The following is an 18,214-nucleotide window of genomic DNA, read 5'->3' on the forward strand; positions in this document are numbered from 1 at the left end:
TCAGATGAAGTTGAAAATTTCCCCAAAGTTAAAGTTTATGTCTTCAAACAGCTTCTGTTAGCTGACCATAAAAACCCAAAGACACTTAAAGTCACCTAAAGCTAAAGCTTGAGGTGTAATGTCGCCCTGTGGCTGAACCTTGACCCCAGGTAACCCTTCCCACCTGTCAACTGTGAAATCTCTCCCAGCCATGAGTCCTCCCTCTCTCTCTCTCTCTCTCTCTCTCTCTCTCTCTCTCTCTCTCTCTCTCTCTCTCTCACACTCTCTCTCTCTCTCTCTCTCTCTCTCTCTCTCTCTCTCTCTCTCTCTCTCTCTCTCTCTCTCTCTCTCTCTCTCTCTCCTGGAGACATGTCTCGACAAGCAGAGAAACACCAGGGGAGGGAGGAGACAAGGGGGAAAAAAACAAAAAAAAACAAGAAAAACCAGAGAGCACGAGAGACAGAGGCTGAGTGTGGGAGGTGTGGGGTTTGAACGGAGGGAAGGGAAAGAGCCCAGGACGTGAGAAACAAAGGGGGAATTCCGTGCTGAGGCTGCAGCCGTGTAGGATCGATGCAGGACAGAAACTGTGAGGAGGGAAGACAGTAGCTGAGGACGGCTCAGGCAGGGGAGGGGTGAGATAAACTGTCATTATATATCTGTGAATAACATGCTGTCAGTTCCTCTATTGACTCATTTCTTTCTTGTCTTTCTGGTTACTGACAGAACAGCTCCAAGATCTGCAGTGCAGGAGAGGCTCGATGAACGGTGCTAACTATGAATCCTCCTCTTTGCTTTGCGGTGTCAAACACGCCAACAACAAAAAGTCAAGACAAATCCAAAAGAAGAGGTGAAGCAGTAGCTGACATAACCTTTCGCTGACTCCCCTTCTTGTCAGTCTCACGGCTGTAGACCTGCAGGGGGAAAGGCAGCCACTGATAGTAATCACCTGATGCAACACTGTCAGGAACTGACACACTGAGGAAATATCCAGGCCTTGTCCACAGCTGTCACAAACTAGAGTTATCACCACCTGCGGCTCAAAATAAAAGTCGGAGTACTGAAGGAGCATGGGACGTGGAGTTCCTAACACTGAGTTGTACCCTGGATGTCACAAGACCAGGAATCAATGAGCGGCAGTGGACTTGGCAGCAGCTCCAGCTTGCTTCAGGGCCGGCGTTTCTACTGTCGGGAATGGGCCCTGGACAAGCTGCGGCGTTGCCTGGATGCCCGCTCCATGCCAGGCCAGATGCCTGGGCTGCTGGTGATAGGGGGTCCCGGCACTGGCAAGACCGCCCTTTGCACCGAAGTGGTGTGGCCCACTTCGAAGGCAGGAATGGAAGTCGGGCTGGCACCTCGCTGCCTGGCGTACCACTTCTGCCAGAGGGAGGACCAGAGGAGTACGGTCCTGTGGAGGTTTGTCCTGGGCCTGGTGGAGCAGCTGAGGGCCTCACCACACCTCCCTTCAGGATACAAAGAGATCCTTAACAGCCCATCTGTATCTTCAGCTCTGGAACCTCTCGCCTGTCAAAGAGACCCTGATGACACCTTCAAGAGGTTTGGGTTTTTTTTAAAAGTTTTTACTTTAAAGTTCTCAATATGAGGATATCATTTCCACCTTTTTATTTTTATTTTTGATGTGACAATCACAAGCTTGACGTTGAAAGATAAGGTTTTATTGAAGAAGATTTGAGGGGAATTTGAAGGTTGTCAAATGAGAGGGGAAGAGGAAAGTTGCCAAAGGTGCACGGCGTGTACGTGCATGTTCAAGAGAGCGGCTCATCCCTCAATAGCTCAATACAACAAAATATATGTGAGGTATCATGTAGGTTAGATGGTGATAGAGTAGCTGAGCGATGTTACAACCGACATGTGTCAGCAAGTAAGCAAAAAGTTGATCACGTTCAAACAACGTAACCCAACCTCATGGTCCTTATTGACCTTAATGACCAGTTGAAACTAGATCTGGGAGATATTTTAAAACAGTATCACAGTAAGAACATGTTTAGACTATCAGTATCAGTAATATCAAGGTTGGCTAATATGTAACCAATAATAGCTGACGAGGTGTAAGTTCCATGATTGTAATCAAATCATAAAACAGTAAAATAAGGTGTTATCCTGCTTATATGATGGCTACAAATGACCATGGTATGAAACTAGAACATTAGTCATTTCCTTTATAAAGTACATTTTTTATCTTTTGGGCCACAACAAACAATTATTTTCATTATTGATTAATCTGTCCATTATTTTCTTGATTAATAGTTTGGTTGTTTGGTCCACAAAATGTAGATCATTGTTTCCTAGAGACCAAGATAACCTCCTGAAATGTCTAGTGTTGTCCTGACCTACAGTCCATAAACCAAAGATATTCAGTTTTGAGTCGTAGCAGACTCAAGAAACCAGAAAATATTAACAAGCTGGAATCAGAGAATTTGGAAATGTTCCTATTGATTATCTTAATAGTTAGTGATTAATTTAATAGTCTGTAACTAATCGATTAATTGAGTAATCATTGCAGCTGTAATTATCTTTTATCATCAGTTGAGAATGGTAAACAAACACCCACCTCATAGGTGTACAATTAAACTGTGCCGGTACTAAAGGTTAATCCACACCTTCTAACCAATTGGAATCCTGCATTTTCAGTAGCCATGGTAGTATATACCATGATATATGAGGTCAACTGTCAGAGATTCTGTGACAACAAGGTAGATATCTCTGCAGTATCTCTGATTATATGAGGCAGTTGGGGGTCATACAGTGATGTCACAACACACATATACCTGTATACACACTAGAGCCCGACTGCTATATCACTTATTGGCCTACCACAGATATATTGGTAGTGGTGATTATGTGGTCGGATATGTGCTAATTAAAAAAAAAAGATATATAGGTTGAATTTTATGTTTAATCATTTTTCCTAATTCAAGTTTAATATATCCTTATTAAGTTTACAGTATCAGTGCACTGATGTAATTAAAAAAAATAAAGAAGTTTATTCTTAGACGGTATAATATCACAGCTTCCATTATGCTATATATCTTTGTCACAAGTGTTTCATAGCCACATTTGTAAAAGAAAATGCGTTTATGTCTATGAGATTATCGGCCAATATATCAATATAGGAATTTTTTTATTCCCTAATGACGGTTTCGGTATCGGCCCAAAAAAATCCAGTATCAGTCGGACTCTAACACACACATATAAATAAATATATCATGGAGGTTTTTATCCATATCACCTTCTCCCAGATAATGGTATATATAAATACAATCAAACTGATGTTCAAAAATGAGTGAGTGAGTGAGTGAGTGAGTGAGTTAAACACGTTGGCAGCTCCTCTTTGTGTCATGGTAAGAACCCTTAAAGCTTTTCTAACCCATAAAATCTTGAAAGGCTGCGAGCATTTTTTTTCTAAACAGAGGTGATTCTATGCAGGTGTTTAGACTGTCAACAACCTGTAAATTTAAAGCCCTGTGGCTCATTATCAGCAAAGTAAAGACAAGCAGGGACAGTCACAGGAACACAACTGCACCACCTATTCTTCCTCGTCTTATATTTATTCCTCCTCTCATAATGTGGCCCATTCAATGCACACACAATGGGCCTCCAGTGTGAATGAATGCTACAGTGTTATTTACGACACAACATCCTTTCAGAGAGAGGGGGCAAAGAAAGAAAAATGAACAAAGAGGTGAAAAATGCCTCTTGTACCCCAGTGACTGTCTCAGCTGCAGTCAGTGAGGTCACCCTCCTCACCAGGACTTTTTCACTCTCTCCTGGTGTGTTTACTCTGTGATGAGTCGGAGCCCTTTTACACTCCTCCCGTGTTTGCTCTTCTCTGGTGTGAAGTACCTATCTGGATTCAACATTCCCCTCTGACTGGCCCGTGGCCAGCAGCTGTTTGTGTTTGGTTCTCTGCGGGCGAAACGCAGCCATGTGAGAACAGACGTTGACAAACTGATGAAACAAGGGCTGGAGTTGGCAGTAAATGGGCATACATGGGCCCTATGCCTTGAGCTGGTTGGTAGCTCTCTGTAGTCAACGGGTTCATAACCCTTCACTGAACTTCAATGTAGAGCTGGTGCCTCTGCCTGTAAGCTTCTGCTTTTAGATTTAAAGTTCAAAAGGGAATTCAGATCATAGCTGCAGAAACCCGTGTGATTTATCTTTTGATGGCTGATTTGAATGAAATACAGATCACTTTCACACCTGTACTGTAGTTTTATTAATGTGGTTCTTCCAGTTCTGATGCTCTCTGTGTTCATGAGTTATGCAAGAAGTCTGATGGACTGTTTTGGTGACAGTAAGTAACAAAAGACCTTACAAAGAAATAAATGAGGATAATTAGTCAAGACTATGCAGCTGGACCGCCTATTGTACAGTATGTGATAAATAATGACAAGCAGGAATAAGACTGTAATGTTACTGGGGGAAATGATGATGATGATGATGATGATGATGATGATGATGATGATGATGATGATGATGATGATGTAGAAATCCTCACAGTCATGTGCTGACACACATACCTGTAACTAGAGCAATACTGGATTTTTGGGGCCAATGCTGATACCAATATTAGGAAAGAAAAAAATCCAATATCGATATATCAGCCGATAATCTTATATACACAGACTATGTACATAACACACTTTTTTTTTTACATGTGGTTACAAAGACTGTTACAAAAGGTTCTTCTTTGTGCCTACATTACCCACAATGCTGACTGTTTGGTCAGGATTCAGGTGTGTTATGGTAGTAGCAATTACTCTGCAGCTCCCCCAGAGCTACAAAATGTGTCATACAACTATTAGCCAGTAAGACCTTTCATGTGTAAAACTGGTGGCATTCCCCTTTAACAAAAGCTTCTACACCAGTCTAAATGGACCAAACCTAACAGGCAAATGCAGCAGAGTTTGTTTGAGCTCCAGCTAACATGTGAATGAGGTGTAAATCTCCCCCTCCGACTGCTACCTGACTGGATGAGGTTTTCAAATGCAAACATCAGAGTAAACCTTTAGGAGAAGGTAGAGGGGATAAACATTGGCTTAGCGTGAGATTGGTATAACGAGTAACATGTGAAGAAGAATGTAATAGATCAAATACAAGAAAAGGCAAGAATTACAAAAGAAGAAAGAATATAAGACAAACCGCCCCCATCCATCCAACCACCCAGCCACTCACAGTAAAAAACCAGACATGCAACAGAGACACATATCCAGTCAGGCATGCGCAAACAATAAGTCATCATGAGTGTGAGGAAACAAAAGCTTTCACTTTTCTTTTGAGCTTGAACTCAGGTTTGACAGATCTGAAGTCATCAGATAACATTCTAGAGAAGAAGTCACCAAAGTCATCTGGATGGAATACTAGATACAGTTAGAAGATGACTCAAGAGGGTTGTAGTCACCGGGCAGGTCAGAAATCAATTGATTCTGTATTGCACTATTAATGGAAACCAATGAAGTGAAGTGATTTAAGTACTGGAGTACCTTATCTTGGAAGGTTTAAGTGTAACATGCACCTCTTCATAGTCCAGTTAAAGCTGATGGTCACCCACAAGCCAACAGTCAGGGTGGTGAGGGCTACATTGAGAGGCAAACATTAAGCAGCAATAAAAGGGTAGGTTACATTACACTTCCTCATCTGCAGAGCGGAGCATGTACTCAGAGTGGGAGTGTCACTTTAACCAAATGACTAAAGCACACACAGAGAGGTATGATAAGCTGGCTGTAGCTGTCACCCAGGGCAGGGTTTAAAGCTGCTTTTAATTGCAGGTTATGCTCAATGATAAAAGTCAAAGGCTACTGTAATGTTTTAGTAATGAGATGATTCCCTGACATGAAGGCTAGACTTTATATATTATTGATATGAAAGTAACTAGCTAAAAAAAACATACTGCACATGAGGATTAATGATGTTTAGCACTAATTTAATCATTTGAATTCATTGTATAAATCAAACAAACCTGTCAAACATTTGCGGCTTTTGTCTGTTTTACATCATTTTGAATTGAACATCTTTTGGTTTTAAACTGCTGGTCGCACAAAACATCATTTATAGACTATACCCTGGTATTTGGGAGCTTGGAGCAGGCATTTTTCACTACTTTTGGGGATTTTATAGGGTGTAAATTACCAATAAATCAATCAATAATTAAAATAAGCCACCAAATCAGTTGCACCCTCAATGAGATTCAAAAAAATGTTGGTCGCCCAAATGTCAATCACAATTGTGAGCTAAGAGGAACAGACCACAGAGTTTCTCCTTAGTTTTTATAGTTCTCGTGGGCTACATGGCTTGAAAGACCACCTCTAATTTCATTTAAAAAAAAGTTAAATACAAATTAACCTAAGCTGAAAAGAGCAGAGGCAATATTTCTCATAGTTAATGTCATATATTTAATAAAGTGTGGCTGTTGTTTAGGCTGTCATCCAGTGACTAAATTCATCATGAGATGAGATGCGTCAGGAGATGGAGCGACTTAACGCCTCTGCTGAATAATTTCTTGGTGTACTCTTGTCACCAATAAATGATGCAGCTCTTCCTGAGAAGTGACATTAAATTCCGGTATGTGAAATATAAAAATGAATGAATTCTATATGTTAAGTTTAACGGATTGTTCTTTAAGTCTTACTAATGTATGAAGAATGATTGAAGAATCATTTATCAAAGTCTCCATTATTTCAGATGACTCATCACTCCCTGCAAATATATGAATCCTGAAACTGATACAGACTTGTTGACCTCGGCGTGTTAAGTTAATGACTCTGCTGCTTTCAGTTACACTTATTCTTTCAGCATCACGGGTTCTAACATCAACCAGCTGATATTTTGTTGCATTCATGGCACAACAGCTCTGTTTACAGCTCAGATTACCTCTTCCTGGCGTCTTAAAAAAAACTTCTGGATGTTTCCTTCCTGCTACTGTAGCCGCCTATTCTGCTTTTACAAGATTGGAAGCTTAGCTCTGTTTTGGATATCAACATCACAAATGCTAAATGCTATAGTGATTTTCTTTTCATCCAAGTTGAAAGAAAACCTGTTTTTGGTGACTAAAGGTGACTGGACCCTTTGGTTCATTCTTAAACATAGACATTAACACTAATAACAGCACACACACACACACACACACACATACAGACACACACCCTGTGTTTGTTGCAGGATAATTGGCTGGAGTTTGAGCCTCTATGTGACCCCGTGACCCCACACTGCTGTCACAGTTTAATCACTGTTTGTCCCCTTTCAGACAAAATCTTCTTCAGCATGTGTAGCTGTGTACAAATCACTGCTGAACACAACACAGGATTAAACCAGAGCTGCTGTAAATATATTAACTACACTCGTAGTTGACTGTCTAGTCAGTAAAAGTGGTGTTTGTAATGTTTGCAGTGGATATTCAGCATGTCATTGTGCTGCAGGTACATTGGTGTGTATTTGGCTTTTGGTTTATTGACACTAATCTATTAATTAAATGCAACATATCAGAATGTTTAAGAAGATGTTATCCATGATGCTTTTTACAGTCTGCCAACCTTTAGTTAGATGGATGATCAGTCCATATCTCACCTGAGAAATACTGGAAACTAACAAATAAGAACGATAAACATGAGGAAAATTTAGATTTTTCTAAATGTGCTGAATGTATGAAAAGGTCAGGCGATGTTCCAATATTTTATTACCATCTGTTACATTCAAAAAGCAACGTTTATGCTTGAGGCTGCTAGAATCAATCAATCTTTATTTATATAGCGCCAAATCCCAACAAAAGTAATCTCAAGGCACTTTTCACATAGAACTGGGCTTTAGGTGGGCGACCATCTGCCCTCACCGGTTGGGGTTGAGAAGTCAATATAAGTTTTCATTATAGGATTAGAATCCATCATTAAATTGTCTCAACCCTGCTCCTGACCTGGTCTTAATCAAATCTCCCTCTGCTCAGCTAAGTCAGTACAGGCTAAACAGTGCTTTCTATAATAAGCAGGATCACTGTACAGTCAGCACCATTACAGCTGTTAGAAAACATAGCTGATTGTGTGTTTTTTGACTCAGGCACATTTCTGCTGCAGAACAACAGTGGCCATCCGGCACGCACAGCCTTTGTTCTTAAGAGCCTCCACTTCCTCCACACAACTTACACTTTCAAGATGTTGTAATGGAGTTTTCATTCTCCAGCTAACCTGTACCTTATGTTAGCTGCAGGATTTCATTGTCCTCATTTAAACTTGCCTCATGTCTTGAATCTAGTTGTAACTGGACTCCAAGAAACCCTTTGTATTTTTGTGTTTTTACACTGGATTCATGTACACATTCAGGACTTAAGTTGCTTTCTCTCCCAACATTCCCTTTGTCTCTTGACCTGAATCTGTCTAGTAAGAAGTAGGAATGATTGATGCATTATAAACAGTGTATGATTTATGTTTATATGTAATTATTGTATCGTTTTAATGTTTTGATTGTGAAGTGAGTTTACGCTGCATCTCTGCATGAAAGGAATGACTACTATGATTATCTTTGTTATTTGGCTGGTAAAAGGAGTTCCAGTAGCATGCAGGTGAGAGAGAGGGAGTAAAGTTTCGAATTCGAGCGTGTCAACAGTGAGGAAGTGTAAGATTTAAAGGTCAGGAAATGAATGTAGTCTGTGGGAGGACGTCAAAGAGAGAGATATAAAAGTATGCACTGGTATGTGAGGATTGTGTGTTCACAACCTGTGTACACATAAACTCTTGTGTGTGTATGTGTGTGTGTGTGTGTGTGTGGGAGAGTGTGGCCAGGGTGGAGCAGGAAATTTCAGAGGCTCCATTAACCTGACTCACCATCTCATCACAGCAGGATGTGGGTGCTGATTGTGCTCTATAAAGAACAGTTACTGTACACTGTAATTCTATTTTTTTCCCAAACTTAGCATTTATTGCTTTTTTTCTTTTTGGTTGTTTGAATGCTGCTCTGTCTTAAAAACAAGATTTTAATCCCAATGTTCCAATGTTTAATTGAGGTAGAAGATGCAGTATTTTGTATTTCATAATCAATACTGTTGTTTAAAGTTAAAGATAAGATAAGATATTCCTTTATTAGTCCCACAATAGGGACATTTACAATATTGCAGCAGCAATAAAGTAACAGTAAGAAATATAAAAAGAATAAAAAGAGTAAAGAACAATAAATAAGTAAGGACAAAAGCAATAAAAAATCTATAGTAGTTTGAGGGAAAAGTTTGAGGTAAATGCTGTCCTACAGAACTTCTCACAGTACCCTAGGTAAAGAAAAAAGAAGGGCGCCAAATTTAAACCATCACTCCAGCCAGTGTCAGCTGTAAATTTCATAAATTATTGCTCATAGAAGCATCTTGCATCAGCTGTCAGTTGGCCCTTTTGAGGTATTTGTTTGACCGGAATTACTTTCAAAATGTAAAAATAGGAAATTTGTGTACTTTGGTTCTTCACACGGTATCTAAAAGGCTGAGAGGCATTGTAAGAATGCTTTCAAAATATGTCAAATGGAAAACAAAAATAAAAAAGCCAACAAAACACGTTAGTGCTTGAACTGGAATTGCCTGAAGTCATGGCAAAACGGCTGCCTGCATAGTGATGGAATGATTTCATTTAGTGTCACTGACTTTATATGCAAAATATTTGACTCACTGTGTTTATCTGTGCTGTAACAGTCAGTATAAAAGAAAATGTTCACACTGTTAGTTCATGTCTCTTAATTCTGTAACTCTCACCCACCTCTACTCAACTTTTTACATGGCCGACCTAAATTTAACCTCTTCCTCTGTTTCTGTCTCTTTTCTCTATATGTTCATAGATCAGTGCTGGGACCCCTGTTGGACCTTCCTCCCCCAGCCCAGTCACTGATGCTGGTGGTGGACTCCCTGGATGTAGGCTATGGGACGGGCGAAGGAGGCGGGAAGAGCGGCTCCATCGTAGAGCTCCTGGCTGCCAATCAACACCTGCTGCCTGGCTGGCTGCTGTTGGTCTGCTCTGTTCGCCGCCACAACAAGGCCATCTGCAAAATGTTCTCAGGTATGAAGAAAGAATAACTCATTTTACTTTAAGATATTACATTGTGAATTTGAGTCTGTGAGGGGCTCTGTGTGGTAGATATCAGGAAGCCATGATCGGACTCTCAACATTACTAACAAGGCACACAGATCTTAACATTCTCTTTGCCATCTGATTTCTTATTTTGGTACTGATTCTTATATTTGAACAAGTTGTTTAAAAAACTGTGCTATCTCCTTTGTTTGCAGGTTTTCGTAAGCTCTGCCTGGATGATCTTCGGAAGCCCCCACCGGTCCGTGACGTGCAGCAGTACATCCTCTGCCGGCTGGACAAAGAAGCAGCACTTCGCCGTCAGCTCACCCCAGACACTGCTGACATGCTGAATCTGCTGCACATCAAGAGTGGCGGCTGCTTTCTTTTCCTTGAGCGTGTGTTGGACGGCGTGGCGGCTGCCCTAGTGGGTCTGAGGGAGATCCGGGACATCCCCGGGACTCTCAATGGCCTCTACCTTTGGCTGTGCCAGAGACTCTTCCCCCGGGGGCTCTTCATCTACGTAAAGCCACTCCTTAATGTGCTCTTAGCTGCCCCGAGGCCCCTCACGCCCAAGCAGCTGTTCACAGCAGCCTGGACTCATGACACCACGCTCAGCATCGTGGACTTTCAGAACAAGCTCCGAACCCTCTCACCACTCCTGATCGATGGCCCTGGGGGCAGCAAACTACTTTTTCACGCCAGCTTTGCTGAGTGGCTGACAGATGTCAAATACTGTACACAGAAGTACCTGTGTAGCAGAGCAGAGGGTCATAGCATGCTCGCCATGGCTCTGACTCTGCAGGGACCTCACCTGGACATTGAGGACACTTGTCAACTAGCCACACATTTAGTTTGCTCAGGTCACCATAAAGATAATCCTTCATTATTGGCACTGTGGATGCTGTGGGCAGGTGTGCCTGCTCTTACACCTAGCTGCAGCAGTGCCCTAAGTACATCCTTAACTCAGCCTCCTGTTGTAGTCAGTCAGGATGTCCTCCAGCTGTTAATGAGGACTGGGCTCATCACTCCAGCCTGTTTTCCTAATGCACACTCAAGTGTTGGAGTGCTTTGTATAGGTGAAGAGGGAACTAATGTAAAACAGGCATCTGAGAGGGAGGGGTCTGTAAAGAAACTGCTGGACAGTGGGGTGTCTGTAAACCTGTTTGGATCTACAGATGGACAGACTTTGCTGGCCAGTGCAGCCCATGAGGGTTCTGTAAATGTAGTTGAACTTCTCCTGACACAAGGATCTGATCCATTGATCAGTGATCATCAGGGTCAAACACCACTGACCTTGGCTTCCAGGCAGGGTCATGTCAAAGTGTTGTCTGTGCTCCTGGAATGGTCCAAGAACCAGGAGCCAGAAACTGCAGCGAGCATGATGGAGCATGTCGACAATGAAGGCTGGACAGCACTGCGCTCTGCAGCTTGGGGAGGTCACAGCGAGGCAGTCAGGCTTCTGCTGGATGCAGGGGCAGATGTGGATGGATGTGACGGTGAGGGTCGAACTGCTCTCAGAGCTGCAGCCTGGGGGGGGCATGAGGAAACAGTCCTGACCCTGCTGGACTATGGCGCACAGGTTGACAAAGCTGACAGCAAAGGCCGCACGCCGCTTATTGCTGCTGCTTATATGGGACATCATGAAGCTGTGGAGATATTGCTGGACCACAATGCAGACGTTAACTTAGCTGATGGAGATGGGCGCACTGCTCTGTCAGTTGCTGCCCTCTGTGTCCCTACAGCAGCAGGGGTCAAAGGTTATGGGGAAGTAGCATGCCTGTTGCTGGAGCGTGGAGCAGATCCTGAACACAGAGACCATGATGGAATGACACCACTGCTTCTTGCAGCCTATGAGGGTCATGACGACATCGTTGAACTTCTGTTAGAAGCTGGTGCTGACGTGGATGAGACTGCTGGCCCTGACGGCAGTGCCCCTGCTGCAGCTGCTGTTACTCCCCTGCTGGCTGCTGCAGCAATGGGCCACATGCAGACGGTGTCACGGCTGCTTTTCTGGGGAGCAGCTGTGGACGCCATTGATTGCGAAGGCAGGACAGCACTGTGCCTGGCAGCAGCAAGGGGCAGTACTGAGGTTGTCCGCGCCCTCCTGGACAGAGGCCTGGATGAGAACCACAAGGATGACCTCGGCTGGACTCCACTGCATGCTGCTGCCTGCGAAGGCCATCGAGCTGTGTGTGCTGCTTTGACGGAACGAGGCAGCATGGCACGTGTTGGCGAGCTGGACATTGAAGGACGTACTCCTCTTATATTGGCTGCCCAAGAAGGTCACTGGAGCACAGTCAGGCTGCTGTTGGACAGACGTTCACCTATAGACCATAGGGCTTACGATGGACATTCTGCCTTGAGTGCTGCACTTCTGGAGAGCCATGCTGAGGTGGCAGAGCTGCTTATGAGGCGAGGGGCTGACACTGATGTCCGGGACGCTGAGGGACGACCTTTACTCTACATCCTGGTCTTGGATAATCATCTTGAAATGGCTATGCTCCTCATTGAGAAAGGGGGGGTGCCCCTAGAGTCCCGAGATTCTGAAGGCCGTACAGCGATTCATGTGGCCTCCTGGCAGGGGTGTGTGGAGATGGTAGAGCTACTTTTGAAGCATGGAGCAAACCCCAATGCACAGGATACAGAGGGGAGACCCCCACTGCATTCAGTGGCTTGGAACGGACATGCTGAAGTGGGGCGTTGTCTCCTGGGAGCCAATGGAGTCAATATAGACCTTGCTTGCCACCAGGGGGCAACGGCTCTGAGCATTGCTGCCCAGGTGGGACATGCTAACATCGTTGCAATGCTTCTGGAAAGAGGTGCAAATCCCAACCACATGGATAAATATGGCCGTAGTCCTGTCAAAGTGGCCGGGAAACACAGGCACTCCAATATTGTCAGGCTTTTGGAGAGCTACGGAGCCAAGCCATACTTAGGCCTGCTGCCTCATTCCAGTACTATCTCCCCTGCAAAACCCAATAAGATCCCTTCCTTAGGCATGTCAGATAGCAATGGAGATGAAGTCGCAGCTGCTACCTCCTCCTCTTCAATATCTTCTCCCGGCTCCACTGCAGAAAGATTTCACTCCATTCAGAGCTCCCAGACGTCATCAACCTGCCACTCGCTTGCCACAGTGCAGACGGTTCCAGCTGACAGCCTCCGCTTCATCCAGCAGATCCAACAGCATTCCCTGCCCCGCAGCCGTAGCCGTCCCTCTACCCTCCCTCCTCCGGGGAGCTCAGGCATGGGTAGCCTCCATGGAAGCAGCCAGAGGCATCCCAAAGGCAGCCCTCCCCCTACTGTTTGCACAGTCACTGCCATGGTGCACAACTGTGAACTGCCCCAGAAAGGCTTGTCATCTGGACTTGAATATCACGACAAAATAAACAAACAAAACTTAATAACAGCAGACAGGACTGCTTACACAGGTGGTAAATGGCACTCAGTCATGGCTTCTCTGGGGATAATGCCAGGGCAAGACAACCCTGCTGTAGGTGCTAAAAGCAGAGAGAATCCTCCTGTTGGCTACCCATATAGGTTACAGAGCCCGCTTCAAGGGGAAGCTTGGGATTCTCTACCCCAGAAGAACATTCTGTCACCTTCTTGCTACAGTTTTGCGTCGGTCCCACCGTGTAGTGCCTTGCCAGAGGATGTTATGGTCACCATGACAACCACAGACCCCCAGCTTAATCTTAAACAGGCCATTAAACTGCAATTTGAAGGTCCCACCAGTTCAGCCTTATACAAAAGAGAGACACCCCTGTGACTGGTGCTCCAGTAAGTGACTTAAGTTAGTTATTATCATAATTGCTTCACATATTGCTTTTACTTTGTTAGAGCATGTTGATTAGTGCTAAAACAATTAGTTGCTAAGTTAATTAACAGTCATTTATCAAGCAAAACAGCTAAATGCTCTCTGGTTCCAGTGTCTCCAATCTGAGGATTTTCTGCTTTTCTTTACATCATTTAAAATGAATACATCAGGGTTCAGTGATTTAGTTATTTAGAAAAACCTAATCAACAATGACTGTGGGTATTTAGCTTGGTTATTTTGTGGTATCAAAACAATAATAGTTGTTTCTGGGTACATATTTTCAGAGCATTTGGGGTCAAATATTTAATGACATCATCTTGTTTTGGGTTTTCTTCACAGAAGTGGACGGTGGTTTTCGCCATGTAAAATGACTTTATGCGTTCAGATGAGAGAGGAAGAAGAGAGGTGATCTCTTCCTCCACCCACCTTCAGAAGACCAGAGGAAAAATGAACTGAATGGCGTCGACGCTAACTTACATTCCTGCCTTTTTGGTTTCTGTTGTATACGTTAAGCAGGGCTCTCCAAGACTAGATGATGCTGATTCATTTAAAATGTAAAGCACAACCGTGTTCATTTTCAACATTTGCATTATACTGTCATCAGCACCAATATGTTTTTTCTTATTTTGTTTTAATTTATTTGGTCCTGTAATACTTAAATCTAGAGACATGTGTTTTTTCTTAGCTCTATAGTGAATAACGCTCACTATTACGGGGGAAAGTCTCCAGGTTATGTTCTGAATTTTTTTTTTTTCTAGCAAAGATCCCTTTTGTTCAAGCAGTAAACAACTTTGTTTAAGAGCTTTAAGCATGTGGCCTTGATCTTTATTGAAGCCTTTGATATTTACTATAAACCGGTCCCCCACACGTTCATTGCTGACAACCAAAAACAGTTTGCAGAAAAGCGAGTCGACCAAAGCCCAACCTAGTGCGGGGTTTATGATAAAAAACTTAAAGACACAGCCAAGTTTACCGAACCAACTTGGCTTGCTCTCAGTGTGCCTGTGAGCAAGCTGGAAGGAAAATGAAAATTGGACTATAAAACCTGAGGGCGGATGTGGGAGGGTTGTTAATTCCAAACTTGTATGTGGCCTAAAGGAATTTCTAGTTCTAGTTCTATTTTTCATTGGATTAATATTTAAATACATTCATTAATTAAAATGGCATACTGTGCCGTAATGATCTACTTATCTGCTCTGTTTGCTTATTTGAGACTGTACATGCGAATGTGTACTCAAGTTGTATTATATGCACTTTATTCCTAAATGTCAGAGAGCTTCTGATGTGGTAGCAACACAGAGATGAAAGACTGGCAGTGGGTCTATGGTAGCCACAGGCGATGATACAACAAGTGCTTTTGGACAGTTTTGAAACAAGAGAAAGGAAGGCTCTGCACACAGGTCCAGAAGTTATTTATGTTTTGTATCTGTAAAACCTTTAAATGTTAAATTGGACCTTTTGGACTACATTTCCCATGTGTACTTGCATGAAAAAATGCAGGTGTGTTCTATTTGATGTCATTAAAAGTTTCTCTTTTGTCAAACATTTGCCCTGACCAATGAAAGTTTAGCTTTATTATTTGATACAGTTGTAAGCTTATAGCGATCATGTCTGTGTGGTTTAAATTGATCACAATAAGCAGATTGATTATTTATATATTTGTTCTTTTTCTTTATTTCTCATGCGGATTTACAATGTATTGACATTTGTATATTTATTACATGAATATAAAGTAATGAAACAGCCAACATCACACTGAATGTTACTGATACAGTTCAGGTGTCCAACTTCCATTGCACCAAATCAGACAGCGATCTGGTTTCTCACCAAACTCTGATAATAATTCTTATTATTTTGAAGTTATCGTTCTGAATACAGGAAATAAAGGCTGGTTTTTTAATGATTTTAGGTCAGTATTACATGCTGGGCCTGCTCCCAGCAGTCTGAGAAGTTGACAGCCATGTGGACGCCACGGCTGGCAGAGCTAGCGGCTAAATGGAGCTAATGACTTACCTTTTGTAATTGCCGGATTACTGCTGCTGGTTGTCAGATATTCAAGGCAGTGTCTAAAACAGAGTCATGTCTTACTTGAGAAACTGCAATTTCTGTAAATATGGTGACATACTGAGCTGTCTGGGATCAGCGAACTACTTAACCGGCAAGCTAAACGGCACTCCAGTCTGGTCGAGCTGGAGACTAGTAAACAAAACCCAAAATGAACACTGTAAGGGGAGTACTTGATTAGTAGTGGATTATATAAAACAACATTCTGTCCCAAACTTTTTGATCTATATAAGTGGTTGATCACTGTAACCTTGATGACTGTAAGCAGGGCCCAAAGTACTAGTATTGGACCGAAGTGTGCAGAGCCTTTCTTTCAACATGTTTGATGTTTTTTGGCCTTCCTGCACTTAGCATTGTGTCATGAGTACAATGAATTCTCAAAAGGATAACTGTGAAGTAAAAATACTGCTCGTAGAGTCATATTTTTTCACTTATTTACTTACCTCCTGCACAATACATTATACACAAGAGTTTTTTACAGTTCGTTGTACATACTTTATGACCTGGTCAGATGCTCTGCTTGGTCTCAGCGTTTTAAATCTCTTTTTTGTACCAACCCACTCTGTGATGATTTATTTTATGTTTCATAACCTCCCTCTTACTTAACCTCTTGCAAGGCTCCGTCCTTCTTGTAATCCTCTATATTTTCTCATTGAGGATTTCTTTCAATTGTCTCCTTGAAAAACTACTGCAGTACACAGCAGTAAAATCTAAAGACCTCATCACTGTAACTGACAATTACTTTGTAGGTCGTCCAGTTAACATTCCAATGGAATCACAAGAACTGGCTCTTAGCTGTAACTGTTGAATGTGAACAAAATATGAACTACTTCTATTTTCCAATAAGGAGTTCAAGGTGTTCTGTAGTAGATACACATTAGCTTAGAGTAAATATGAGGAAGCAGATGGACAACTGCACTTATAATGACTTGATTGAGGGTCATAAAATGCTGTTTGCTAACCAAAGCTAATGGAGCTTTTCCATTATACAGTTCTAGACTCGACGCGACTCTACTTGGTTTTTTATGCATTTCCATTAGGGACAGTACCTGGTACCTGGTACTTTTTTAGTACCTGCTCTGGCAAGGTTCCAAGCGAGCCGAGCCGATACTAACGTGACGTCAACTGACTGCCGGCCACTGATTGGTTAGAGAGTGTCGTCACTGGAAGAGTCATGAGAGCGACGTCCCACACAAGAATCAAAACCCACCATTTTTAAATACCGGTAACAAAAGTTACAGCGAGTTTCATGCGATTTAACATGGCTCCTATGCGCAAAACTACACCGTGGTCCTTCGATGAGGTGCATAAGTTCCTGTGACCCCGCCCACGTTGAGGAGGTACTATGAAGTAATGGAAAACAACGTACCTGGTACCAAACCGAGTAGGGTCGAGTCAAGTCGAGCCGAGTAGTGCTAGAACTGTATAATGGAAAAGCGCCATAACAGAAGTACATTTAGACCCTTGATCAAATCACAATTTTATTGCGCTGTTGTCTCAAAATGATCGTAGTGTACCTTAGCTAATACAGCTGTAGAGGACCAAGGCCTACACACACACTTCACTCAAGCTACTACAACCCACAAGTAGTCAAGTATAGTTCTATAGCTATCACATTTGCTTGGATACAGTTTTGTATAACTTACACCCATCATTACTTACTGACTTACACAATCATTTTTATTTGAATAACATTTTTCAAGCTAGGAGCGTGCTTTCCATAAATAGCATAAACATAATCATGAATACGAAAAGAAAGACACAAGAACAGCAAAATACAAGCTCACGATTATAAGACTATAAAAGAAATATACAAATGAATCATCCAAAAGGTAAAATAAGTGAAACTATTCAACTTAAAATAAGGTGATTGCACAACTGAGCTGAATTACATGATGATGGTCCATAAAAATGTTTCCTAAGACAGTAAAAGTAGGAACAGTGTCAGCAGACTGAATACTAAACGGAAGACTGTTCCAAAAGCTGATGTGCCAGTACAGCAAAAGCTCCATCACCCTTTTAACTATTCAAATTATTTTTTATTTCTTAAAGACATCTCAGTGACTTCTTGTGTGGTGTGTCTGGCCAGACTGAGCGATCGCAGAGAGTTGGAGGCAGAATGTTGCTGTTTGTTACACTGAATTTCTCGACCATGTCTGTGACGGTTGTCAGCCATGTGTTTGCCAAGAAGCTTTTCTTCCCCTCACATATTTGTTCACATCTGATGATTATTTTAAAAAGTTCTGCTTTAAGGGGAGAAAAAAAAGATGTGCTTTGAAAATCATACACATTAGTGAAGACATTAAAA

The 18,214-nt window shown here is 42.4% G+C and overlaps 1 protein-coding gene across 1 annotated transcript; it reads left to right on the plus strand.

Moving 5' to 3' along the window:
- The first annotated feature begins 1,084 nt into the window (after positions 1-1,084).
- ankrd50l (ankyrin repeat domain 50-like) lies at positions 1,085-14,628 on the plus strand. The gene is made up of 4 exons (XM_062432300.1): positions 1,085-1,533; positions 9,799-10,016; positions 10,244-13,805; positions 14,182-14,628. The coding sequence occupies exons 1-3, from the start codon at positions 1,085-1,087 to the stop codon at positions 13,792-13,794; spliced, it is 4,218 nt and encodes a 1,405-aa protein (XP_062288284.1). The 3' UTR covers positions 13,795-13,805; positions 14,182-14,628.
- Positions 14,629-18,214: the final 3,586 nt, after the last annotated feature.

The sequence above is a fragment of the Scomber scombrus genome, chromosome 13 (assembly GCF_963691925.1).
Source record: "Scomber scombrus chromosome 13, fScoSco1.1, whole genome shotgun sequence".
NCBI classification, from domain to species: domain Eukaryota; kingdom Metazoa; phylum Chordata; class Actinopteri; order Scombriformes; family Scombridae; genus Scomber; species Scomber scombrus.

Excerpts from the sequence above, each read along its gene's own strand:
- ankrd50l (XM_062432300.1), top strand. The coding sequence starts at position 1,085 with ATGTCACAAGACCAGGAATCAATGAGCGGCAGTGGACTTGGCAGCAGC. Across the intron at positions 1,534-9,798 it reads CCTGATGACACCTTCAAGAG|ATCAGTGCTGGGACCCCTGT; the intron begins GTTTGGGTTTTT and ends ATATGTTCATAG. Across the intron at positions 10,017-10,243 it reads CATCTGCAAAATGTTCTCAG|GTTTTCGTAAGCTCTGCCTG; the intron begins GTATGAAGAAAG and ends CTTTGTTTGCAG.